General features: G+C 48.6%; 2 protein-coding genes across 2 annotated transcripts in view; both read right to left on the reverse strand.

Moving 5' to 3' along the window:
- Positions 1-10,363, reverse strand: part of CHRNB1 (cholinergic receptor nicotinic beta 1 subunit) — a 31,318-nt gene extending 20,955 nt beyond the window's left edge. Inside the window, exons 1-3 of the mRNA XM_083706828.1 lie at positions 10,238-10,363; positions 7,749-7,888; positions 66-110 (exon numbers count right to left, since the gene is read on the reverse strand). Of these exons, the coding sequence (XP_083562954.1) occupies positions 66-110; positions 7,749-7,888; positions 10,238-10,289 (237 nt within the window). The 5' untranslated portion in view covers positions 10,290-10,363. The remainder of the gene's footprint in view (positions 1-65; positions 111-7,748; positions 7,889-10,237) is intronic.
- Positions 10,364-16,117: 5,754 nt separating this feature from the next.
- Positions 16,118-25,542, reverse strand: part of FGF11 (fibroblast growth factor 11) — a 47,594-nt gene continuing 38,169 nt past the window's right edge. The window contains exons 4-5 of the mRNA XM_083707156.1: positions 18,295-18,493; positions 16,118-17,025 (exon numbers count right to left, since the gene is read on the reverse strand). Of these exons, the coding sequence (XP_083563282.1) occupies positions 16,904-17,025; positions 18,295-18,493 (321 nt within the window). The 3' untranslated portion in view covers positions 16,118-16,903. The remainder of the gene's footprint in view (positions 17,026-18,294; positions 18,494-25,542) is intronic.

Genomic DNA, 25,542 nt, shown 5'->3' on the forward strand with positions numbered 1-25,542 from the left:
CCCAAAAGGGGAGAAGCGTTCGTTTGTCAGGGAGGCAAAGAGAAAGAGATTTCATTTTCACCTACCAGATCCAAATAGACTTTGGTCGTCAGTTCCTCATCTTTCTCTGCCTGAAGAAAGAAAGAAGAAAAGAAAAGGATTGTCCGATTTTTTCAGAGCGCTAAGGGTTGGCACAGTCAGAGGTGCCATGCTTGCAAAAAACCAATCTTTTAGTATGGCAGCAGCTACACTCGGAACTCCCTGCCACTTGAGCCCGTCACAGTACTCTATTCAGCACCTGTTAAAAATATTCTCATTCAGGCAAGATTTAACCTGTTAACTTTGTGCACATTTTAAACCAGAGGTGAGCAAGCTTTTCCAGCAAGGGGCCAGTCCACTGACCTTGTGGGGGGCTGGACGATATTTTTTTTTGGGGGGGGAAATATGAAAGAAATTCCTATGCCCCACAAATAACCCAGAGATGCATTTTAAATAAAAGGACACATTGTACTCATGTAAAAACACGCTGATTCCGCATCGTGCGGCATATAAACGTTATGTAATCATATAAATGAAACCCACCCACCCTGAATATTTATGCAGTAATTTGCAGCCAGATCCCACTGGACTGATGCTTGCAAGCTTCATGCATACTCAATAATAATAATGATAATAATAATAATAATAATAATAATAATAATAATAATAATAATTTATTATTTATACCCCGCCCATCTGGCTGGGTTTCCCAGCAACTCAGGGTGGCTTCCAGCAAAATATTAAAATACAGTAATACATCAAACATTAAAAGCTTCCCTAAACAGGGCTGCCTTCAAATGTCTTCTGAAAGTCAGATAGTTGTTTATTTCCTTGACATCTGGTGGGAGGGCGTTCCATAGGGCGGGCGCCACCACCGAGAAGGCCCTCTGCCTGGTTCCCTGTAACCTCACTTCTCGCAATGAGGGAACCGCCAGAAGGCCCTCGGAGCTGGACCTCAGCGTCCGGGCAGAACGATGGGGGTGGAGACGCTCCTTCAGGTCTACTGGGCCTTTGAGGCCGTTTAGGGCTTTCAAGGTCAGCACCAACACTTTGAATTGGTTCCCTGTAACTTGGCTTCTTGCAGCGAGGGAAGCACCAGAATAAATTAATTCTTGCCCATCTGGAGTTGGAAGGTGTTATAAGAATTTAAGGTCTCAAATATATAAAGTAAATGTTCATAAATGTAAACACATACATAAGTATATAAACCACGTGTCTGAAATAGTACCGGAGAACAATCCTGAAGTCACTTTGACTCTCATAAATTGACCTCAAATAATCCTCTGCAAGGAGGGATGAAATGGGGAAAACCTTCCTGTTGTCTTTTCGCTTGCAAATCCTGCACATTTGTGTCTGAATAGGGTGAGCCTGTGACCTGGACTAAGGAATTAAGTACCGTATTTTTCGCTCTATAAGACGCACCAGACCACAAGACGCACCTAGTTTTTGGAGGAGGAAAACAAGAAAAGAAATATTCTGAATCTCAGAAGCCACAACAGCAAGAGGGATCGCTGCGCAGTGAAAGCAGTGATCCCTCTTGCTGTTCTGGCTTCTGGGATAGCTGTGCAGCCTGCATTCGCTCCATAAGACGCACACACATTTCCCCTTACTTTTTAGGAGGGAAAAAGTGAGTCTTATAGAGCAAAAAATACGGTATTTATCATCACAAAAGAATGGCCAGACTGCCCAGGTAAAGCAATCAGTGACCATTATTAGGTACCCTGGCAGACAGGATTTCTGCTGTAGATGCCTCCTTCTGTGATGTATGCATGATGTTTGGGGCCAAAGGGTGGGCAATTTCAGGGTCTATATAAGGCCCTGCGCACCATGGTTCTGGGTTCCTCCTCCCTCCTGCGTGTGAGTGGGGGACCCTGTTGCAACAGTTTAATAAAGATCGGGCTTACTAGCTGCTTTGCTTCTCAATATTCTCTGTTATTTTCTCCTGAGAAAATTGAGAAGCAAAGCAGCTAGTAAGCCTGATCTTTATTAAACTGTTGCAACAGGGTCCCCCACTCAGGTTACATACGATTCAGGTTACATACGCTTCAGGTTACAGACTCCGCTAACCCAGAAATAATGCTTCAGGTTAAGAACTTTGATTCAGGATAAGAACAGAAATCTGTTATTTTCTCCTATCATGCGAAAGGCTGGACTGGATGAATCCCTAGCCGGAATTAAGATTGCCGGAAGAAATATCAACAACCTCAGATATGCAGATGACACAACCTTGATGGCAGAAAGTGAGGAGGAATTAAAGAACCTTTTAATGAGGGTGAAAGAGGAGAGCGCAAAATATGGTCTGACGCTCAACATCAAAAAAACGAAGATCATGGCCACTGGTCCCATCACCTCCTGGCAAATAGAAGGGGAAGAAATGGAGGCAGTGAGAGATTTTACTTTCTTGGGCTCTATGATCACTGCAGGTGGTGACAGCAGTCACGAAATTAAAAGACGCCTGCTCCTTGGGAGAAAGGCGATGGCAAACCTAGACAGCATCTTAAAAAGCAGAGACATCACCTTGCCAACAGAGGTTCGTATAGTTAAAGCTCTGGTTTTCCCAGTAGTGATGTATGGAAGTGAGAGCTGGACCATCAAGAAGGCTGATTGCCGAAGAATGGATGCTTTTGAATTCTGGTGCTGGAGGAGACTCTGGAGAGTCCCATGGACTGCAAGAAGATCAAACCTTTCCATTTTGAAGGAAATCAGCCCTGAGTGCTCACTGGAAGGACAGATCCTGAAGCTGAGGCTCCAAGACTTTGGCCTCCTCATGAGAAGAGAAGACTCCCTGGAAAAGACCCTGATGTTGGGAAAGATGGAGGGCGCAAGGAGAAGGGGACGACGGAGGAGGAGATGGTGGGACAGTGTTCTCGAAGGGACCAGCATGAGTTTGACCAAACTGCGGGAGGCGGTGGAAGACAGGAGGGCCTGGCGTGCTCTGGTCCAGGGGGTCACGAAGAGTTGGACACGACTAAACGACTAAACAACAACAACAACATTTTCTCCTACCAATAGGGAACCCACTTAAGGAGTCTATACGGGCTCTTGGAGACCCCATAAGGGAAAAGGAGCAGGTTTTTCCCCCTTATAACAAGACTAAGTTTGTTTTTGTTTTTTTTAACCTAAGACTAGGTTTTTTCTTAAGACTAGGAGTTTTTTTTACCAAACAATTAGGTTTAAAATAGGGGCTCGTCTTATACAGTGGTACCTCAGGTTACATACGCTTCAGGTTACAGACTCCGCTAACCCAGAAAGAATGCTTCAGGTTAAGAACTTTGATTCAGGATGAGAACAGAAATCGTGCTCTGGCGGCGCGGCAACAGCAGGAGGCCCCATTAGCTAAAGTGGTGCTTCAGGTTAAGAACAGTTTCAGGTTAAGAACGGACCTCCGGAATGAATTAAGTACTTAACCCGAGGTACCACTGTATACTGAGGGATGTTTTCTTAATTTGGAGTCCTCCAAAACATGGGGGCGTCTTATCCACGGAAAAACACGGTAAATTATAAATTGAATTTGCTGGTGACTCTATCCCATGGGTAGGCAAACTAAGGACCGGGGGCCAGATCTGGCCCAATTGCCTTCTCAATCCGGCCCACGGACAGTTCGGGAATCAGCGTGTTCTTACATGAGTAGAATTTGTGCTTTAATTTAAAATGCATCTCTGGCTTAATTGTGGGGCCTGCCTGGTGTTTTTACATGAGTAGAATTTGTGCTTTAATTTAAAATGCATCTCTGGGTTATTTGTGGGGCATAGGAATTCGTTCATTATTATTTTTCAAAATGTAGTCCGGCTCCCCACAAGGTCTGAGGGACAGTGACCCAACTAAAAATAACGAAATAACGACAGTCTGGAAGGGCAGGAGAAAATGCGCTTGGAGATGTGCTTTTATTCTATCTCACTGTTTCTTGGGAAGGAAATTGGGACCATTCCTAGAAGGAGGATGAGTTTAGAGAGACAGGAAGACCTGCCTGCCTTTGTCCTGGGTGGCTGCAGGATTCGGCTATTAATAGCCAGGATCTTCAGCTGTCGAGCTGCCGCCATTAACTCTTTCCTGGGCCAAGCCCAGAGGAGACATCGAATCACAGGATTGTAGAATTGGAGGGGACCCAGTGGTCATCCAGCCCAAATGCCCTGGTCAGACCCCGCCTGGAGTCCTGCTGCGTCCAGTTCTGGGCGCCTTAATTTTAGACGGGTGTCGACAAGCTGGAAGGTGCGCAGAAGACGGTGACCAAGATGATGAAGGGTCTGGAAACTGAATCTTAGGAGGAGCGATTGAGGGAATTGGGTGATATTTAGCCCGGAGAAGAGTGGATATAAGAGCCATCTTCAAAAATCTGAAGGGCTCCTGAAATATACTCAGAGTCGAGGGTGGATTTCATGCTCTTTATTCAGCTCATAGTGATGAGGAGGAATGGAAGTTCCCCCAGAATGTCTGCTTTATATACATTATTTACACAATGGGCCCTGCGTGATTGGCTAATTTCCATTCTTTTACAAAAAGTTTGTTATCTCGATTTCTTATTCTTCGGGTAAGTTTTGCCATTTCTGCATATTTCTTAAGTTTTTGTATCCGTTCTTCCTTTGCTGGAACTTCTGCTTCTTTCCATTTTGGGCAAATAGCATTCTTACTGCTGTAGTAGCATACATAAATAGATTTCTATACAGTGGTGCCTCGCAAGACGAAAAGAATGCGTTCCGCGAGTCTCTTCGTCTAGCGGTTTTTTCGTCTTGCGAAGCAAGCCCATTGACGGATTAGCGTATTAGCACTATTAGCGGTTTAGCGGCTTTTAGCGGATAAGCGGCTTAGCGGATCAGCTGATAAGCGGCTTAGAAAAAGGGGGGGGAACCCGCAGGAACTCGCAAGACATTTTCGTCTTGCGAAGCAAGCCCATAGGAAATTCGTTTTGCGAAGCACCTCCAAAACGGAAAACTCTTTCGTCTAGCGAGTTTTCCGTCTTGCGAGGTATTTGTCTTGCGGGGCACCACTGTACAATTTAGGTAGTTCTGTCCCAAAAGAAAAGCTTCTGGTTTTTGTTTTACAAACATTTTGAACATCCTTTTCAATTCATTGTATATCATTTCCCGGTAAGCTTTAACCTTGCTACAAGACCACCGCATATGATAAAAAGAAAACCTCCTTTCTTTTTACATTTGCAACACTTGTTTGATTTAGATTTTTGCCATTGTTACTCGGTGTTAGATACCAGCAATATATCATTTTCATATACCTAGTTTTCGCTCAATAAGACGCACCTGACTATAAGACGCACCTAGTTTTTAGAGCAGGAAAACAAGAAAAAAAAATCTGAATCAAATTTTGTACTAAACTATTTAAAGCGAGCCACGGTCTATAATGAAGAGAATGGAAAAAGGATAGAAGTTCCATTACAATGTAGCTGTTTTCATTATCACTGGGAAGTCAGTATTGGCAGCCGTCACATAAACTAAAATTTGAGCATTTTACTGTTATTAATCAAAAATGGTAATAGTCAGCGAGAGAAACCAGGGTTGTGCAAATGAGAAGTATTGGAAAGGGAATCAGTTACCCACTAGGGGAGAGTGGTCCTGTAAGCTTTCAGAATACTCAGAATTAGCCAAATTGACAGACATAGTAAGACAAAAACCAAAAAGTGAAGTAAAAAAAGAATGGGAATTCAAAATTGGGAAAGGAGTACGACAAGGCTGTATATTGTCTCCCTGCTTATTTAACTTACATGCAGAATTCATCATGCGAAAGGCTGGGCTGGATGAATCCCAAGCCGGAATTAAGATTGCTGGAAGAAATATCAACAACCTCAGATATGCAGATGACACAACCTTGATGGCAGAAAGTGAGGAGGGATTAAAGAACCTTTTAATGAGGGTGAAAGAGGAGAGCGCAAAATATGGTTTGAAACTCAACATAAAAAACTCCGAAGATTGTGGCCACTGGGCCCATCACCTCCTGGCAAATAGAAGGGGAAGAAATGGAGGCAGTGAGAGATTTTACTTTTTTGGGCTCCATGATCACTGCAGATGGTGACAGAAGCCACGAAATTAAGAGACGCCTGCTTCTTGGGAGAAAAGCGACGGCAAACCTAAACAGCATCTTGAAAAGCAGAGACATCACCTTGCTGAGAAAGGTCCGTATAGTTCAAGCTCTGGTTTCCCCAGTAGTGATGTACGGAAGTGAGAGCTGGACCATCAAGAAGGCTGATCGCCGAAGAATGGATGCTTTTAAATTCTGGTGCTGGAGGAGACTCTGGAGAGTCCCATGGACTGCAAGAAGATCAAACCTCTCCATTCTGAAGGAAATCAGCCCTGAGTGCTCACTGGAAGGACAGATCCTGAAGCTGAGGCTCCAAGACTTTGGCCACCTCCTGAGAAGAGAAGACTCCCTGGGAAAGACCCTGATGTTGGGAAAGATGGAGGGTGCAAGGAGAAGGGGACGAAGGAGGACGAGATGGTGGGACAGTGTTCTCGAAGGGACCAGCATGAGTTTGACCAAACTGCGGGAGGCAGTGGAAGACAGGAGGGCCTGGCGTGCTCTGGTCCAGGGGGTCACGAAGAGGCGGACACGACTAAACAACTCAACAACAACAAATGAATACCTCAAAAGTCAAGGTTCAAGGGCAGAAATCCGGCTGAGTCTGGAATAACCTTGTGAAGTGAAAGGATATGAAAGAAGGATTTATATCTAGATGTTAGGATAGAGATGATAAGGAAAACAGGAAAACAGGAAGACACAATGAGAGGTTAAGGAGGTGCTGTGGGACTGGTGGAAGTCAATGTCTTGTTGTTGTGGTTTTAGTGTTTATAGTATTAACTTGCAAGATATGGTTTTGTTTTGTTTTTTAGTTGTTGTTGTTGCTTTCTTTGGTTTTCGAACGTTGGTTTTTGTGTGTTGTGTATTGTTATTTTTCGATATTTTTCGTGTTGTTGTTGTGTGGAAAATATTTTTAAAAAGAATTTGTATAATGAATTATAGCTTCGGAGTGGATTATCAGTGCCTCATTTCAGCAATGAAGATTAGCTGCTGGGAACATGGTCCACACACACAAACACACAGGATGTCTGGTTATAGTTGTGCAGTTTAATCTGTTACTGAGCCAGATGGCTGCTCGGTTTTAGCTAAGCTCACTATTACTGGTTTGTGGAGAAGCTCTGCATGTATTTATGACTAGTTCCGCAAAACTGACACTTGAAGAAATCCCCAAACTTAATATTTTTAAACTTCAAATGGAGCTCAGAATCCAGTTAGGCAAGACAAGAGCCATTTCACTGCGGAATGGATTCCCTAAGAGGGAGGCTTGCAGGTTTCGAAGCAGCGATTTGATGGCCACCTGCCAGGGATTCTTTACCAGCGATTCCTGGTTGGACTGGATGACCTTTGGGGGCCCCAACTCTACAATTCCAGATTCTACGAACCGCCTGCAATGCAGGAATCAGCCCCACATTTTGAACATCCGGACAGGTTCCGTTTAGAGGAAAACCCGGGCTGAATCTAAAGAGACCGACTCTCTGTGTCGCTGTGGCATCGACCCAATTTGCACGGCGTCCCTTCTGCACTGTCTCCCCCTGCTGTTCCCCTGCGGTATTGCGCCGACAGGAAAAGGAAGCTAGTCTGCCCTCTGCAGGCAGCAGCAGAAGCAGGGTTCCGATTGGCTGCCGTGCCGCCACGCTTCCCCCTGCTGGCGGCTCCAAGTCCTGCACCCTCTCCAAGCCGCGGGGTCCAAAAGACCCTTCGCTCACCAGGCTGATCAGCTGTGAGAGCGACATCCCGATGTGGACGGGAACTCTGTCGTCGATGCTGCGGACGGGCAGGACCGTCGTGGAGTAGTTCTGGGTGAGTTTATCCAACAGGCGGCCCTCAACTTCTGAGCAGCTCACAACTAGAGAGAGAGAAAGAAAGAAAGAAAGAAAGAAAGAAAGAAAGAAAGAAAGAAAGAAAGAGTCTAAGTTTGTCTTCTGCAACAGGGCAGATCGCAGGCCATTGGGAAAGGCCAACATTTAAACAGAACCGAGGAGTTGAAAGGGACCCCCAAAGGCCATCTAGCCAAACCCCCCGCAACGCAGGGATTGCATCTGAAGAATACCCAACGGACGTCCAGCCGACCTCTCTTTAAAAGTCTCCGACGAAGCTCAGAATTGTGGCATTGGAAGGGATTTATTTTTTTAAAAAAGGTTATTTTAAAATTAAATTTCAATTTTAGAATATTCACTTGAACCACCTTAAAATATCAACTGCTTCCCTTTCCGTGGTTCATTTTGCACAACAGAAATCCTTGCGTATTTTACATAAACTGAACCATTCCGTATTCCATCCGTCCAAACTTATTTGCACTGTTGAATTTTTCCTAACGCTGCCGGCGTTTTCAAACAGAAGGGATCTCCAAGGATCATGCAGCTGAACCCCCTGCAATGCAGATATCACTTCTTTTTTTAATTGACTTTAAAAAAAATTATACAGACAGCAAAACAAAGAAGGCTAAATCAACATTGCCTTCTACTGATAAGAAATAATAATAACTATTCCAATAATGAAAATACTAAAAGTGCATTTACTTTTGCTTTTAAACTTCTATTCTGGTTACAATATATTACTATTCTATAAGGATCTATTATATCCTTTGCTGTCCCATATATTATTTTATTTCCCAAATTTAACCTAACCCTCCCCTCCTTCCCACGGCGTCCCTTAACCTGTGTGAACAGAAATCACTTCTATTTAGCGCCGACGGCGTTGTCTTGTCTCTCCGCCATTTCTGCATCCTGGATCTGCTAACAGTTATTAGGATCCCCGTATTCTAGGTTTTTTTTACATTTATCCTGGTGTCTAAACAGCTAACTTACCTTACTGCTGGCCTAAAATGTGGAATTTGCATTGTATTATTTGCACCTGAGCCTATCCGTGCTTTATTTATTTGCTTGCTAAATTCATACCCCATCTGGTTCTTCCGAGAAGCTGGTGTTTACAGTTCTCCCCCTCCTCATTTAATCCTCACAACAAGCCCTGTGAGGTAGGCCAGTGAGTGGGAATTCGAACCCAGGTCTCTTGTGGGTCACGGTACGGCACTCTAACCACTGCACCGCACTGACTCTCTTTAGGGATGCTGCAAACCACTCGTAGGTTTGTTTGAAAGAAGACGCAGAATCGTTATATTATTATTTTTGATGAAATATAATATAATAATAATACAATTAACAACAACAACAACAACAACAACAACAACAATAATATAATCGTTATAATAATATTGTTGGCCGCCATTTAAAACGACACTCATAGGTGCCGAATTACCCAGCAGCCAGCCAGAGAACAGGGTTAGGCCACTGGCAAAGCACAGAAAAAAACCAAGGTTTTCCAAATAAAATAATAACAATTTGACATTTGGTAGTTCAAGAAAAAGACTGATGCAGTTGTAGAAACTTTGCAGGACTTCATTATTCTCCCCGCCACGCTTCCCTGAGATATTTCGTTCTCCTTTTATTACTCATCCATCATGTCAGGAAATCAGATCGGGTGCACTGCAACGAATCCCTTTCATTTCATTCCCCGAATTTCTCATCTTTATATTCTTTTTATGACATGTTAAGGAAGGCGCAGAGATCTTTCCAGGGCCTCTGGAAACCCCGAATCAATAAACAAGCCTGCTCTCAATTCTCCAGGCTGCAAAAATATATATATATTGAGCAAGGGGGGGGGGTTCCACAATGATCCGAACGGAGGTTCTTTCGCTCCCTTCCCACACTTATATATTTCTTTCCATTCTTCTCCTCCCCATTTTCTCCTCACAACAACCACCCTGTGGTGAGAGGCAATTTTGAATTTATTGCCGTTCACGTTTTATGCTGCATTTTACGCCGTGTTTTTTGTGGCATCCATTGTTTTAAATTTGTGGTGAGTTATCTGTGGGACTGAATGTAGGTATGTATATATTTAAGGGTTGTGTGAAATGTATGCTTGTATATTCACAATATATGTGTATTAATGCTGAATTATTTTAACAATAAAAACTTACTAAAAAATAAATAAATTTGTTGTTAGCCGCCCTGAGCCCGGTTTTCTGAACCGGGAAGGGCAGGGTATAAATAAAGAAATTATTATTATTATTAATTATGGGCTCGGGTGGGGGATTCGAATCCGGGCCCCGACACCCTAACCACTGCACCAGCTGCCCCAAACCCCTCTCCCACATCTCAGGCTGAACTTTATTAGGAGGAAAAAGCCAAACACTCACCCAGGGAACAAAGAGACCACAGGAGACACCAAAGGATGGCTCGGCCTGCCATGATATTCCTTGTTTATCGGCAAGGTCCCAGAAGATGTGACCCCCACCTAGCCACCCCCCAGCCCCTTCCCCCAAAGCCATACAAGAGCATCTTATTGGTGTTGGCACCTGCCAGTCAACGGGGAACTGGAACGGACAGCAGGGTTTGTCCGGCGAGCGAAGATTGTGTTACTGGTTGGCATCTCACAGCTGTCGTGGGATTTCCGGCAGGGCCACCTGTTCCCAAAAAGGCCCTCCAGAAAAGGCCTTTATTTCATGTATTTATTTAAAAGCCTCTCCGGCTGCAGGAATCGCAAACCAGACCATATCCAGCTCACCGGCTCGGCCGAACTTTGAGACCAAAGTGCCAGACTCTGGCAGGCAGCATTTATGAACCCGGTTCCAAAACGTGGGAGTGGATCGTTGGAGAAACTGGAGCCGGAAGAAGAGAGGAGCAGGGATTGGGGAAACCGCGAGCCGGATCCTGTTCTGGAGTTTGGAATGGGGAGGGAAGGCCAGAGATGGAGTCACACTGGACTGGAGCCAAAACTATATATATATACCATATACATGGAAGAGGCGATAGGTTCCAGCCCAGCTTTGCGTCGGAAAAGGACTCCGGTCCAATCGCTAGGGGCAGATATAAGCAGCTCAGGAGAGCCCTACTGGATCAGACCAATAGTTCGCCTAATCACATAATCGTAGGGATCCCCAAAGGTCATCCACCCGAACCCCGCTGCAATGCAGGAATTTTTTGCCCGATGTGGGATTTGCACCCACAACCCTGAGGTTAAAAGTCTCACGCTCTACCAACTGAGCTAGTCTCTCCCCAGCATCTCGCCCTCAGAGTGGCCAAGCAGACGCCCATTATGTGAAACCAGGATTCGAACCCACGTCCGGCTCTCCCCTCCCGTGGCCCCTAACAACTGGCCTAACAACAGAGCCATCATGGCTAGTAGCCGCCCCATAGCCTTTATCCTCCCTGGGTTTCTCCAGTCCTCTTTTAACGCAGTTAGTTTGGTAGCCGTTGCTGCCTCAAGTGGCAGGGAGTTCCGCAGTTTAACAATGCGCAAAGAAGTCTCGAATCTTCCAGCATTCAGCTGCATGGGACGCCCATGAGTCCGAGCCAAGGAAGGAACCTTAAAAAGGTGGCCGGGGAGGAAATGCCCAGCGTGTCTGGATTGTAGAATGGTCGAGTTTGGAGGGGCACCCAGGGGTCATCCAGCCGAACCCCCCTGCAATCTGAAATGACGGCTGACGAATTCCCAACAGGCGGTCACCCAAACCTCCGATGGAGGAGAGACGTCACAGAGTCGTACAGTTGTAGTGGGATCCCCCCAAAGATCATCCATCCCAACCCGGCCTCCAGATACTCACAGAGACAAGCCAGGTAGAATAATAGAAACTTTCTTTTTTTATTATTTTCCAGAGTGCAGGACAAAAGGGGTGGGGGGCAAGGAGACTCTCGGCCCATCGCACCAGGTTTATGGAAAGGGGAGGTTTTTAAGTTATTGCTGAGAGGGAGCCGGTTTCTCATGCGGGGAGTCAGGGCCATAGGCAGAGAGGATTCCTGCAATTATTGCTTTTCTGTGCTGGTTAAAGGGGAGGGGGGAGGAGAAGGCGGGAGTGGGGGCGGAGCCAAGGAGGCCAAGCCCCGCCTCCTCCAGCGGTTGTCAAGCGTCCATGGTTTGTAGCAGAACAGTGGCACACATCTGGGAGCGAAAAGGTGGGGACTTTCTGATCCCAAAATTAAACATTCCCCCAAATGCATTTTTTCTGACTTCCGATCAAGAAGGTGAAACTCAAACTCCCAAACAGGGAGATCTGAAATTTGTTGGAGGGGAATTTATTTCCGAAAGGCTGGTTCTTCTGCAAAGAGATTTGAAATCCCACTTTTCCATTTCAGATCTGGAAGCAAAATGAAAAGGATTTTGAAATCTGGGAATCGGGGAGTTTGCTTTTCAGCAGTGCTTTTTGGGGGGGGGGACGACACAGGGTTACGCAAACCCCTAAACGTTTTTGCGAATCGTCATACTTTTGTCCGTATACAGTCTTTTTATTTCCCCCAATTTGAACTATAAAACGGTGGTTTTCTTGAGTCAAAACAAGAGGAACTTCAGTAATCGTTGAAAGTTAGCCACAAGAGTGAAGATATATTGAGAAAAAGTTAAATGATGATAAAAGTGTGTATTGGCAATAATTAATATGAAATTGAAATCAGGAATAGACAGGAGGCCGGGTCTGTAATGTTAAGAGCAACTTATGTTTTATGCTTTGCTAAGAAAATTTTGTGTTTATTGTTATTCCTGCGTGTAATCCTGTATCTGTGGTTTTTATTTTTATTTTTTTGCTGTATCAATTAAAAAGAGAGAGAGATTGAGCAGCCCTGAACATTTTTTAAAGAAAAAAGGCACCGCTTTTCAGAACATCCCAGTTCCTTAGCCCAATTAAAAATTAGTGGGGTTCTTTGGGCTGTTTTTAGGTTTATAACTTCTCCCCCAAATTTGATTTTTGTACTGGGCCGAGGAATTAGGATGTTCTGGAAAATCACATTCCCAGATTTCAGAATGGTTTTGTCCCCCCCTACACAACAAGAAAAAAAAGGGGGGGATATACATGTTGCAGATTTCAAATCCGGCTCAGAAATCAGAGTGGGGTTTGGAACGATTTTTAATTCTGGAATCCCTTCACAGTCCAAAACGTGGAAGGGACCCAAGGGTCATCCAGACCAACCCCTTGCAAGGCAGGAATCGAACTCGTAACCACGGAACCACGTTTGGGCCTGGCAACCTCTGGAGAAGTTGTAGAACGGAGGAGAGGAGAGGCGGAGGGAGGGAGGGAGGGAGGAAGGAGGCTGAGCGGAGAGAAGGGAGTGGGGAAGACCCAGGGAACCCCACAGGCAGGAGAGGGGGGTTTAATGCCAAAGGAGACCAGGCAGAATTGGACTCCGAACTCTCCCTCTCCCACGGCCCTGTCCTTCGGCTGAGGCATTAAGGTGGCTGGGAGGAAGGAGATTATACAGAATTATATACACAGTACAGCCTTCAGATATAAAGTTTGCACGCATAAAAAAAAAAAGGTGGGGGGGAAAGAGGTTAGATTTCGAACCCGCAGCCTTTCACGCCAGCCAGTCGCTCTAAACCGCTTGCTTGGTACTGGTGCAATCGCGACGTCCATACATGCAAACACACACACACACAGGTGTTCAAGGTGAGGACGAGAAGGCTCTAGAGAAATTAATCCCCCGGCAGTGAAATGGTTAAAATAAAAAGGGGGCGTTGTAGGGCCCATAAAGTTGGAAAGGAGACCCCCCCCGGGTCCAACCCCCCCCCCTGCGTTGCAGGCTGAAGAATCCCAAATAGGTGGACCTCCAACCTCTGCTTAAAAACCTTGCATGAATCATAGATATAAGAGTTCCTGCAATTCCGGAATCGCAACTAAAGAAATGTAATCATAATTACAACCATCATTGGGATTTCTTTTCTTGTCATTCGAATCACTTGGTTTGGGTCCTTTCTCTCCGGATTATCAGAAAGCAAGCTCTTCCCTCTCCCGTGATGGGACAGCCTTTCAGATACAGTGGTACCTCAGGTTACATATGCTTCAGGGTACATATGCTTCAGGTTACAGACTCCACTAACCCAGAAATAGTGCTTCAGGTTAAGAACTTTGCTTCGGGATGAGAACAGAAATCGTGCTCCGGCAGCGGGAGGACCCATTAGCTAAAGTGGTGCTTCAGGTTAAGAACAGTTTCAGGTTAAGAACGGACCTCCGGAACGAATTAAGTACTTAACCCGAGGTACCACTGTATTTGATGACGGCTGCCACATGTCTGAATCTACACAACTCCATTTGCTCAGGAGGAGAAAAAAGATGCTGCGATGTGTTGTGTGTGTGTGTTTGCGCATGGAAGAGATCATTTGCGCACAACCCCCTGAAAGAGAAAACCAAGCAGCTCACTCAAAACATTGCACCAGTCGATCGATCCATGCGCTTCCCACTAGCCCTACACACCGCCCACTGGTGGCCGGGTGGAGAATTGCTCCCCTATGGGCCTTTTCCTTTTTCTGGGCAGCTATCGCTCCCTTGTGGCCGCACCTTGCAAAGACACCGTTGCGCCCCTGCTGGATCCTCAGCAGAGAAATTCCTGAGTTCTCGTGAACCCTGTAGCCATTGGGCAGGAGGGGATAAGGAGAGGGGGTCGGCCTGGTTTCAGACTCGAGGGCGGCAGCGGGTGCCAGGGACACCTATGGCTCTGGCTGGGCGCAGTCACCGCCAGGAGGAAGACGAGATAGGTAGTCACTATGGCTCATTAAAGCGTCGGGCCTGATCGTGGAATCGTAGGGTCGGGACACCCCGAAGGGCATCTAGCCCAACCCGCCGCGGGGCAGGTCCGCGTGAAAAGAATCCCCTGGATATCCCGTTTGTTGGTCCCTTCCTGCTCTCTGTGGGCTGCACAGAGATCGGATCTCTCTTTCAAACATGGCTCGGTAAGGATGGAGCAGGGCGAGGCGAATTTGGAACCCGGGGCCAAGGGGTGGCGGGTGGGGAAGGCATTGCGGAACCCTGGCCCGGCTTTTTGGAAGAGGGTCTAAAGCAGCCTGGCGCCCCAGGTGTTTTCGGACTATTCCCTGGGGGGCGCCAGGTTGGAGGAGGACGGTCTAGTGGTTTCTGAGATTTGAACCCAGGACCCCAGGGCTTTTTTGTGGTGTGGGGGGCAGCTTAGCTCAGTGGCTGTGTGGAATTAGAACATGCGTCCATGGATGGGCAGGAAGGATGTGGGAATGGGGAACAGGAAACACCCCCCCCCCGTTCTCTAGCAGGGATCGGAGTTGGGACACCCCAAAGGTCATCCAGCCCAACCCCAGGCAACGGTCCCGGGTTCGTTTTCTGGGAGACAAACACAGGGCAATGCGAGATGCATTTTAAAAAACGATTCCGCATTCATCCACTCCCCACCCTAGAGACCCCTCTGAACCCCACAATAAACCCTATCCCCAGCCCCCTTGCAGAACACAGGTTCGAATTGGCTTATTCCCCCCAAACCCCGCTCAGTCTCATTCATTTATGGCCTGATGAAATCCTGAAATCGGATTGGAGTATGGCGAATCTGGGCTCTGGGATGCAGGAAGAAGAGACAGGGTTGGGGTGTCAAAATGGTGGTGGGTTTTTTTGGGGGGGCGGGCGCAGAGTTTTATGGCATGCACCCTCCCCCGAGTTATTGGCTATTCGTTCCCCAACAAGGTCCATGCGCCAGGAAGATCATCGAGATGTTGCAAATTATGTTTTTTTGGGGGGTGTCCAGATTGCGACCTCCACCCCCGCAGGCCAGTATGACAGTGTCGCCACTCAGTGGCCAAATATGGTTATTGCATTTTCTTCTTTTGCAGTGGAAGCTGGGAAAACGCCCCTTGGCGTGAACGCAATGCTGCCACCCGGTGTATAACACTTGTTAGTTTCGCAGGCTGCAAAATGTTCTTGGTTCCTGATAGCGCAATGTCGGCCCCCAGTGGCTGAAATCAGAAATACAGTCTTCTCGCTGCAGAACACAGGAGCCCGGCAAACGAAAGGTAGTCCTTTGCATCACGAGTGTCTGGAACTGGCATTGCAATTTTTGTTTTGTTTTTGTGGGGGACGGACAGTCATTATGTTTTTCATTTTAAAAAAGTGCCCACAAACGGAGAAAAAGATTCCACTTATATATATTTTTTTCAATTGCTCCAAGAGAACAGTGTTTAGATGGTTTCGCTTTGAAGGTTCCTCCCCAGTTTTTACATCCTGGGACCTTCTGGAGGCAGAAGACAGTCTCAGCTACCCAAGCTGGTTAAACCAAGAGTCAACTCCCCCCCCCCCCATATAACCACCTGCCGCTGTTATTCACAAATTCTAAAAGACCAGCGGTGAAATTATATACATCCTGCAACGATTGCCGATTGGAGAATGTCGCCCTCCGGTGGCGGAAAAGGGGATAGCACAGTTGTCACGAAATCGAAAAACTTCCCCCCCCTCCAAACCCCACCCCCCAGAGTAGGAAACTGTGTCGTTTTCCTTTGGCTGTTAGAAGAACGTTGACATGCTTCTTTTAAAAACACTTCCCGCAATCCTTCTCCCTGAAGTTGTGCCGTCGGCTCCGGCGAAGACGTCTCGCCGTTTTGGAAGACTGCTGTGGATCGGTTGGGTTGCAAAAAACGCTGCTTTTATCCCTGACAAGATGCAACAACTTCTGCAACAGGAAAGCCGGAAGCCCCATACACAGTGGATTTGTCACAGTTTGGAAGAAGAAAAATCCCGGCGTTGCAATGTCGCCCCCGTGTGGCCAGAGGCCGTATTGCACCTGTAAGCGCAAAACGGAAGACTTATTTTTTCCCCCTCGTCCAGGTTGGCGGCCGACGACGGACCTCCTCCTTTCCCGGCCGGATCCTGTCCGGGTCCAAAGTCCCGCAGAGGCGGAAGACAGCGAGAGAGAAGGGGAGACACATCCTGAGAGAAGATGGAAGATCTGTGAAGGTGTGTTTAGGAAGGTGTTTCTCGGCCGGCGGCCATCTCAGAGGTGTGTGGGGGGGTTTGTGTGTGCAGGCGGCTTGCACGGGCGAAGTGGGGGGCGGAGGAGAAGGGGCACCCCCCCATTCCTCGGGGCTACGTGGCTTCCGCCTTGGAGATCTCTTTGACGGGCGCGGCGGCGGCACCGGCCTCCTCTGACTTCTTCGCCAGGACCGGCTCCACCACATTGTGTAAGGAAGGCTCGCGATACAAGGCCACTGCGGAGGAAGAAAGGGGGAAGGGGTTAAAACGGCGTCGGACTACAATTCCCATTGGCCCCCAGTCGCGGGGAACCAGAACGCACCCCCCCCGGTGAAGGAAGACCTCATCCGGGCTCCCGCTAGTTCTCTGAGTTGGCAGAGCTGTGCGGCGCACAGTTAAACGGCGGAACTCCCTGCCACAGGAGGTGGCGGCCGCCACCAAAATTGGCAAATTCCATTTAGATATTTGAAGATGGCACTCCTCCGGTCTGCTCTTTTCCAGGCTAAACAGGCTTATATTTCCAGGCTTATATTTTGGGACGTGGGTGGCGCTGGGGGTTAAACCACAGAGCCTAGGACTTGCCGATCAGAAGGTCAGCGGTTCGAATCCCCGCAATGACGGGGTGAGCTCCCTTTGCTCGGTCCCTGCTCCTGCCAACCTAGCAGTTCAAAAGCACCTCAAAGTGCAAGTAGATAAATAGGTACCGCTCCGGCGGGAAGGTAAACGGCGTTTCCGTGCGCTGCTCTGGTTCGCCAGAAGCGGCTTAGTCCTGCTGGCCACATGACCCGGAAGCTGTACGCCGGCTCCCTCGATCAATAAAGCGAGATGAGCGCCGCAACCCCAGAGTCGTCCGCGACTGGACCTAACGGTCAGGGGTCCCTTTACCTTTTTATCTTATATTTTGGAAACGTACATCCAGTTTTCCCCCCTTAAAATTTCTTGGGGGCCCCGAGAGAGTGGGTCCCTAAGCTATGGCTTGCTTAGCTTATACAGTGGTACCTCAGGTTACATATGCTTCAGGTTACAGACTCCGCTAACCCAGAAATAGTACCTCGGGTTAAGAACTTTGCTTCAGGACGAGAACAGAAATTGTGCTCCGGCAGCAGCAGGAGGCCCCATAGGCTAAAGTGGTGCTTCAGGTTAAGAACACTTTCAACGGACCTCCAGAACGAATTAAGTACTTAAACCGAGGTACCACTGGACATAAATACGGCACTGGCTCTCTGCCCTGTCCATCGTCTCTTCCTGACAAATAAAATTCAGAGTTTCTCAGGACTCTCTCAGCTAGGCATCTAAATTAGCCTTTTCCCCCCCAATCTGAAGCAACTAGGAGGAAGATGCAAAAACAGACCAGCTCAGAGGAAGGCTGGGAGCGGATCGGAGCTTTCCTTCTTGGCTGTGCAAGAGATCACGTGCGCCAGGAGCAGAGGCGACGCCAGAGATCACTCGCACGGCATCGGGACCCGGGGCTTTCTCTCCCAAACGCCCCCCCCGCCTCTGCTCACCTTCCAGCAGTTTGGGCAGGAAGTGGGCGGCGGCTTTGGTCTTCTTGACTCTGTTTCCCTTCATCACCTGCCCGTCTTTGTTGATGCCCAGGTACCACGACCGCCCAGACTCCCTCTGGCGGTAGAGCGTGGAGGAATACATGACGTAATAGTTCTCAAAGACGCACTCCTTGAAACGGCACTCGGCGGTGAAGTGTGTCTGGAGGGGGGAGAGGTTTATTATATTCATTGATTTTAAAAAATACTCTCTATAAATGTGCCTGCATTGGTGGTTCACTGGTAGAATTCTCGCCTGCCACGCGGGAGGCCTGGGTTTGATTCCTGGCCAATGCAACAGTGTTTTAGGGACGCGGGTGGCGCCGTGGGTTAAACCACAGGGCCTAGGACTTGCCGATCAGAAGGTCGGCGGTTCGAATCCCCGCAATGACGGGGTGAGCTCCCGTTGCTCGGTCCCTGCTCCTGCCAACCTAGCAGTTCGAAAGGACCTCAAAGTGCAAGTAGATAAATAGGTACCGCTCTGGGGGGAAGGTAAACGGCGTTTCCGTGCGCTGCTCTGGTTCGCCAGAAGCGGCTTAGTCATGCTGGCCACATGACCCGGAAGCTGTACGCCGGCTCCCGCGGCCAGTAAAGTGAGATGAGCGCCGCAACCCCAGAGTCAGCCATGACTGGGCCTAATGGTCAGGGGTCCCTTTACCTTTACTGTATAAATATGCGCAGGGGTTAAGAGAGAGACCAGGGTTCGAATCTCGCTACGAAGCTCGCTGAATGACCCTGGGCCAGCCTGAGATATATCACGGGGTTGTTGTGGCTGGGGCAAAGCAGATGGAAGGGCGGGTGTCAGAGCTGCCTCTAGGTCCCAGCTCACAGAGGACCAACGCCCGGTTGATGTAATGTACAAAAGTCTTTATTGAAGTTTAGTTTCCATTTCAAACCCCAGAGCGTGCAGCCCTACGTCTTGACTCTAGATCGGCGAAGTCCCCTCTGAGTCACTATCCCTTCCGCACCAGTTCAAGATCCTAGCCCGGCTCCACCTCCTGCGCTGTTCCTTCCTCCTCTGGGTCCTTCTGACCCCTGGGGTTTCCTCCTTCCTGGACTCTTCTGACGCTGACCCCCCTGAGTCTTGCCCTTCCTTCCGGCGGGCTTTAGGACCTGGCTCCCTATCCGGGCTCCCTGCTGTGCCGCTCGCCTGTACATTTGAACTTGGCGCGAGCGCCCAGCCTGTGACTTTCCTCTTGACCGTTTCCCCGCTCTCCGATGGAGGCGTGGTCAATCCTGACTCATCTCCTCTCTCTGGTGGTGAGAACACTGGTCCCGATGCCTGGGACTCCTCCCCCCCACTGCGCTCTGGTGGGGAAGCTGGTCCTGATTTCCAACTGCTGCTCAGGGAGTCCCCGCTGGCCCCTTCCTTCTGGGGTTTCCCCCTTGGCACCCCCCTTGCCCTGGCCATCGGCGCTCCTTTCTGTGAATCTTCCGATTCGCTGGAGAGACTCGTGGAATCTCTCTGACCACTGTCACTGCCTACACCCCCCTCGGATTCCTCCTCACTCTCCATTTGCTCCATCTCCTGTGTCTCTGCTCCTGAACCCCTGACAGCGGGGTACAAATAATAATAATAATAATAATAATAATAATAATAATAATAATAGGAGGAGGGAACTCCTTGGAGACAAAGGTGGCTGACCATTGCTATGAATAAATGAAGGAAATCACAGCTGCTTACAACAATTGTACAGAAAACCATATGATAAAAAACCATATCAAATGTTAAAACCAGAAATCAGCTAGCCATTGTGCCAATACAGTGGTCCCTTGGTTCTCAAACGCCTTGGTTCTCAAACAACTTGGAACCCAAAAGCTGCAAACCTCGAAGTAAGCGTTCCAGTTTGCAAACCTTTTTTGGAAGCCGAACGTGCTCTGTTTTGAGTGTTACGCTTCTGTTTTGAGTGTAATGCTGAAGTCTACCTGTTTTTGCTATTTATTTTGCGTTTTTGTGGCTTTTTTGTTTTGTTTTTGTGACTGTGTGGAACCCAGTTCAGCTACTGATTGATTGATTGCGTGACTGCAGTACATGGTTTATTGCTTTCATTTTATGGATCCATGTTCTCGTTAGAGAGTAAAATTCATGTTAAATTACTGTTTTAGGGGTTGTTTTCCAAAGTGTGGAACAGATTAATCCATTTTGCATTGCTTTCTATGGGAAAGCGTGCCTTGGTTTTGGAACGCTTTGGTTTTGGAACCGGCTTCTGGAACGGATGAAGTTTGAGAACCAAGGTACCGCTGTATTTATTCTTAACCGCTTGCACAGGCCTGGCAGAACAGAAAAGTTTTCAATGGGCCTTTAAATGTTGGCCCTGACATTGGCTGCTGAATTTCTATTGGCAGGGAGTTCCACAGGCTGATGACACTAAAGGCTTGGTTTTTTGCTGTGATTCCTGCATTGGACTAGAGGACGCCTTTCAGTTCTACAGCTCTATGCATATTGATGGCGCTGCGTAAGAAAATGTTTTATTTCATCGCTGCGAACAATCAAACAAAACACAATGTATACCACAGATCAACCATTAAAATGTATATATATAAAATCAACTATTTTGAAACCATTATAAAACCTTCTGGCTCTCTTGGAGGAAAAGCTGTAGATGTGATAAAATACTACCATGAAAAGAGGAGGAAAAAACCCATTTATGCAAACACTGGCTTGTTTTGACAGCTGCCTGCCACTAGGTGGCGCTGCCCAACACCAGATGGACACCCTTATTAGCTCACCCACAGGAACTGTGGGTCTCTCCAGGATACCTGGGTCCCCATCCCAGAATCGTGAGGCCAAAGGCGCCAACAGATCCATAACGTTAATGAGAGCAAAGTGTCCCGGCCGATAAAGCACCCTAGCTACTTTTATTTCCCCCCCCCCCAAGCGGCCAGCCGCCATCATTTTCACTGCCAAATTTCTTCAAAGCTGTTTAATTGGCATTAAAAGGGCGGCTTAAGACTCACCAAGAGATCTGGGGGGGGAGAAAAAATCCCTCCCAAGAGATTTCCGCAGGGATAAAGAGATGGGGAGGTTATTTCACCCCACAGATCCCTGGCCTATCTCCTTTAGCAGGCGTGAAAGTTCAATTTTTGCAGCCTTTTCTAGCATTTTTCTCTCCCCCACAAATTAAATAATTTAAACAATTTAATACAAATTAAAAAGCTGACATCCCACCCCCTTTTGCCCCTCTAGTTTCCTTCCCCTTGTGCTGTTCCCAGTTTTGAATGCCTGACGTGGATTTTTTTCAATTTCGTTGTTCCGTATGGGACAACGACAATAAAGATTGTCGTATCGTATAAGATTTCCAACCTTTAACCCCTCTCCCTACACGTCACCTGTTTGACTATCAACTTTGGCTGAGGCTTTTATACATTATACATGTGATGAGGCTGCATATTAATGTTGTATTTTAATCTTGTTTTTAAGTTGTATTCATTCAACTTGTCTTTATTATTGCTTGTTAGCCGCCCTGAGCCCGGCCTTGGTTGGGGAGGGCGGGGTATAAATAAAATTTATTATTATTACTGTTGTTGTTGTTGTTGTTGTTGTTATTATTATCACCTGCCCTCAAAACAGTCAAGCAGATTAAATCTTCCTTTATGCATCTATAATAATCATTAATCAATTTTAAAACATCCCTTTTCCGGTAGCTCTTGAATAATCCTATTCCCTCCCAGGCAGCCTTATTGTAGCATAGGGAACCTCAGTCCTGGGTGCAGAGTGTGGCCCTTCAAGCATTGCTTTCTGGCCCCGGGGAGCCTCCCCTGACCACGCCCCCTGCCCCAAGCCACACCCCTCTCTGCTCCTGATTGGCACCTCTCTAAAGACCCCCCCCAGCTGTGCTTAATCTCTGATCCCAGGACAGAGAGGGGTGTGTCAAGAGAGAATTCATATTCATGGCTCCACCCACTTTTGTCTTTGGCTCCGCCCACCACAGGCAAATGGCCCTCGCGACCCCTTCCGGGAAGGGAATGTGGCTCTCTGGCTGAAAGGTCCCCGAGGCGTCGAGAGAGCTGCTGCTGCGCTCATGTCCCGTTTGGGGGAACCTGTGAAAATCGGACACTGGATTGGTTGGGCCTATTTGGTGCACAGTTAAACGGTGGAACTCACTGCCACTGGAAGCAGTGACAGCCACCAGTCTGGGCGGCTTTAAGAAAGGACAGGGCAAGAAGGAATAACGTAAAAGGGGAGATTAAGAAATGCTAGGATGCAAAGATACAAACCGGGAAACCAGGAAGCGGGAGGGAGGGAAGTTGACACTTGGAGGAGCAATATATAAAGTGAATTTCAAGAGTACAGTGGGCACTCGGGTTGCGAACGTGATCCAGGCGGAATGCACGTTCGCAACCCTCAGCGACACGTCTATGCATGCGCGGGTTGCGATTCGGCGTTTCTGCGCATGCGCAAAGTGCTATTTAGGGCTTCTGCGCGTGCGCGACCGCCAAAACCTAGAAGTAACCCATTCCCGTACTTCCGAGTTTCGGCGGGTCCGTAACCTGATAAAACGCAGCCTGAAGGGTCTGTAACCCGAGGTAAGACTGTATGTTGAAACAGAAGAAATGGAAAAGCAATAAAAATATTATAAAAAAGGAAGGAAGGAAGGAAGGAAGGAAGGAAGGAAGGAAGGAAGGAAGGCCTCTTCGTGGCCCCCTGGACCAGAGCACGCCAGGCCCTCCTGTCTTCCACTGCCTCCCGCAGTTTGGTCAGACTCATGCTGGTCGCTTCCAGAACACTGTCCCACCATCTCGTCCTCTGTCGTCCCCTTCTCCTTGCGCCCTCCATCTTTCCCAACATCAGGGTCTTTTCCAGGGAGTCTTCTCTTCTCCTGAGGTGGCCAAAGGATTGGAGCCTCAGCTTCAGGATCTGTCCTTCCAGGGAGCCCTCAGGGCTGATTTCCTTCAGAATGGAGAGGTTGGATCTTCTTGCAGTCCATGGGACTCTCAAGAGTCTCCTCCAGCACCAGAATTCAAAAGGATCTAAAACCCCTTAAATTCTGGCCTCGAAATACACAGTGCATACAGAAGAATGGAGGATATTTGCCTCCACGCCTTTGTGCATTGCCTTCCCTCTCCTCTCCTTATGCGCTGGTTTTCCTCTTCCTTTTGGGGGTGCCCTGAGAGCCTCTTTCTCCCTCTCACCGGCTGTGCCGCCCCCTTCTCCTGCCCCCTCTCCTGCCTGCCCTCCGTCCCTCCCTCCGCCTCTCTCCCTCGCTCTCACAAACCCAAGCAGCCAGGCATCACTTTCTGCCACGCTCATCCTTTCTGACAGACACCATCTTCCCAGGGAAAACTCCCTCCCTGTCAGCTGTTCCACCCTCCCCGCCGGATTGGGGTCACCTCTCCAGGCGGCCGATAAATGATTCATCGCGCCCCCCCCAACCCTCGCCACCTCCCCCGGCCCCCAGCCTGCACCCAGCACCTCCCAAGCCAACCTCCCTCTCCATTTTCAGAACGGGGACCCCCCCCCAAAAAAACGCCACCCCTCCGAGGCGGTCGCTGCCAGGACTTTGCCCACAGATGCGTCGCTCGGCCACGGGCCACACTGCTGCAAGCAGGGCACTTCCCGGCGAGAGGGGGGTCAGGGCGCCTCAACATCTGCCGGGCCAGGGGACGAGAAAGGGGTGCCCAACGGAAGGTCGGCTGATCCTGGCAGCTGGCCGACTTTTAGGAAAGACACTGTTTTATTTCAGACGGTAAGCGCACAGGCCTCCTTACGGGGTCCTCGCTGCGGGATCACATTCACCCGGTGCTCTGCCAGCTGCACTGGCTCCCGGTGGAGTACAGGATCAGGTTTAAGGTGCTGGTTTTGACCTTTAAAGCCCTATATGGCCCAGGACCCTCGTACCTACGGGACCGCCTCTCCTGGTACGCCCCGTGGAGGAACTTCAAACCAAAACATCCTGAAGGTCCCAGGCCACAGAGAGGTTAGGCTGGCCTCAAGCAGAGCCAGGGCCTTTTCAGCCATGGCCCCGATCTGGTGGAACGCTCTGTCACAAGAGACTAGGGCCCTGCGGGACTTGACATCTTTCCGCAGGGCCTGCAAGACAGAGCTGTTCCGCCATTCCTTTGGCCAGGGCACAGCCTGACCCCCTCCTTTGGCAATCTCCACATAACTCTAGCCCAATGGTTGCCATCAATTTGATTTGAATTAATTTTATAATGAAATGATTTTAGAATGTGTATCATTCTATTGTTGTTAGCGGCTCTGAGCACGGCTTCGGCTGGGGAGGGCGGGATATAAATACAAATTTATTATTATTATTTGAAGCACATCTACCTTCCAAGCGCTTGATTTACTCTCTCCAGTGAACTCTGGGAACTGTAGTTTCCTGGGAACTATAGTTTCCCGGCGCCCTTGGCTAACGGAGGCTCCTCCTGGGATTGTTTTTTTTGTAGGAATGCCCTTTGCTTTGCAGCCGAGATTGGTGGCAGATGGAAGGAAGCTCTGGCACGTTGTTAAACTGCAGAACTCCCTGCCACAGGATGTTGTGCTGCCCCCCCTGCCAGGTGTGAATATCTTGTTCCATCACGGTTGGTACGGATGACGGACGGGGGCTGCGTTGTCTTCTTCTTCCTGTTCCCGTTCCCAGCAGCCCTCTTGGGTGCTCAGTCGGAAGAGCACGATAGTCTTCGACGCAGGGTTCTGGGTTCGAGTTCCACATTGGGCAAAATATTCCTGCATTGCAGCGGGTTGGACTAGATGAGCCTCGGGGTCCCTTCTGACGCTGCCGTTCTGCGATCATGGGTCGATTTGCAGACGGGTCTTCGGGTTTTAAGGTAGGGAGGGTTTTTTTTTTGCACAGGCACCCGTGAAACGAATCATGTACAGTAATTATTTCCCAGGGAGGGGAATACTTTCCCCCTCTCTCTCTCTGAACTGCAATTAGCAGCTGCCCTCTTTAACGAGGCCTCTGGAGAGAGAATTCCCTGACCCCAATTGGAAGGGAGCGCATCGCTTCCCCAAGCCCACATCCGACCCCCTCGCCACCTGCCTGGGCCCATCAAGCTCCCTCTCGGTCGGCCGCCCCAGCCCTTGAGCTCTGACACCCCTCTTGACCCCCACTGAGCGCATGGCGAAAAACGTCAGATTGTGTGGGGCCGCTTGAGGCTGCTGCAGCGGTTCCTACCTGTGGGGTTTCTTTGTGGGGGAACTCCTAGACTGAGCGGGGCCTACCCTACAGACTCCATCTGCAGACATCCGTAGCTCCTGCTGGAATC

Source organism: Podarcis gaigeae (genome assembly GCF_964106915.1).
Source record: "Podarcis gaigeae genome assembly, chromosome: 13".
Lineage (NCBI taxonomy): Eukaryota > Metazoa > Chordata > Lepidosauria > Squamata > Lacertidae > Podarcis > Podarcis gaigeae.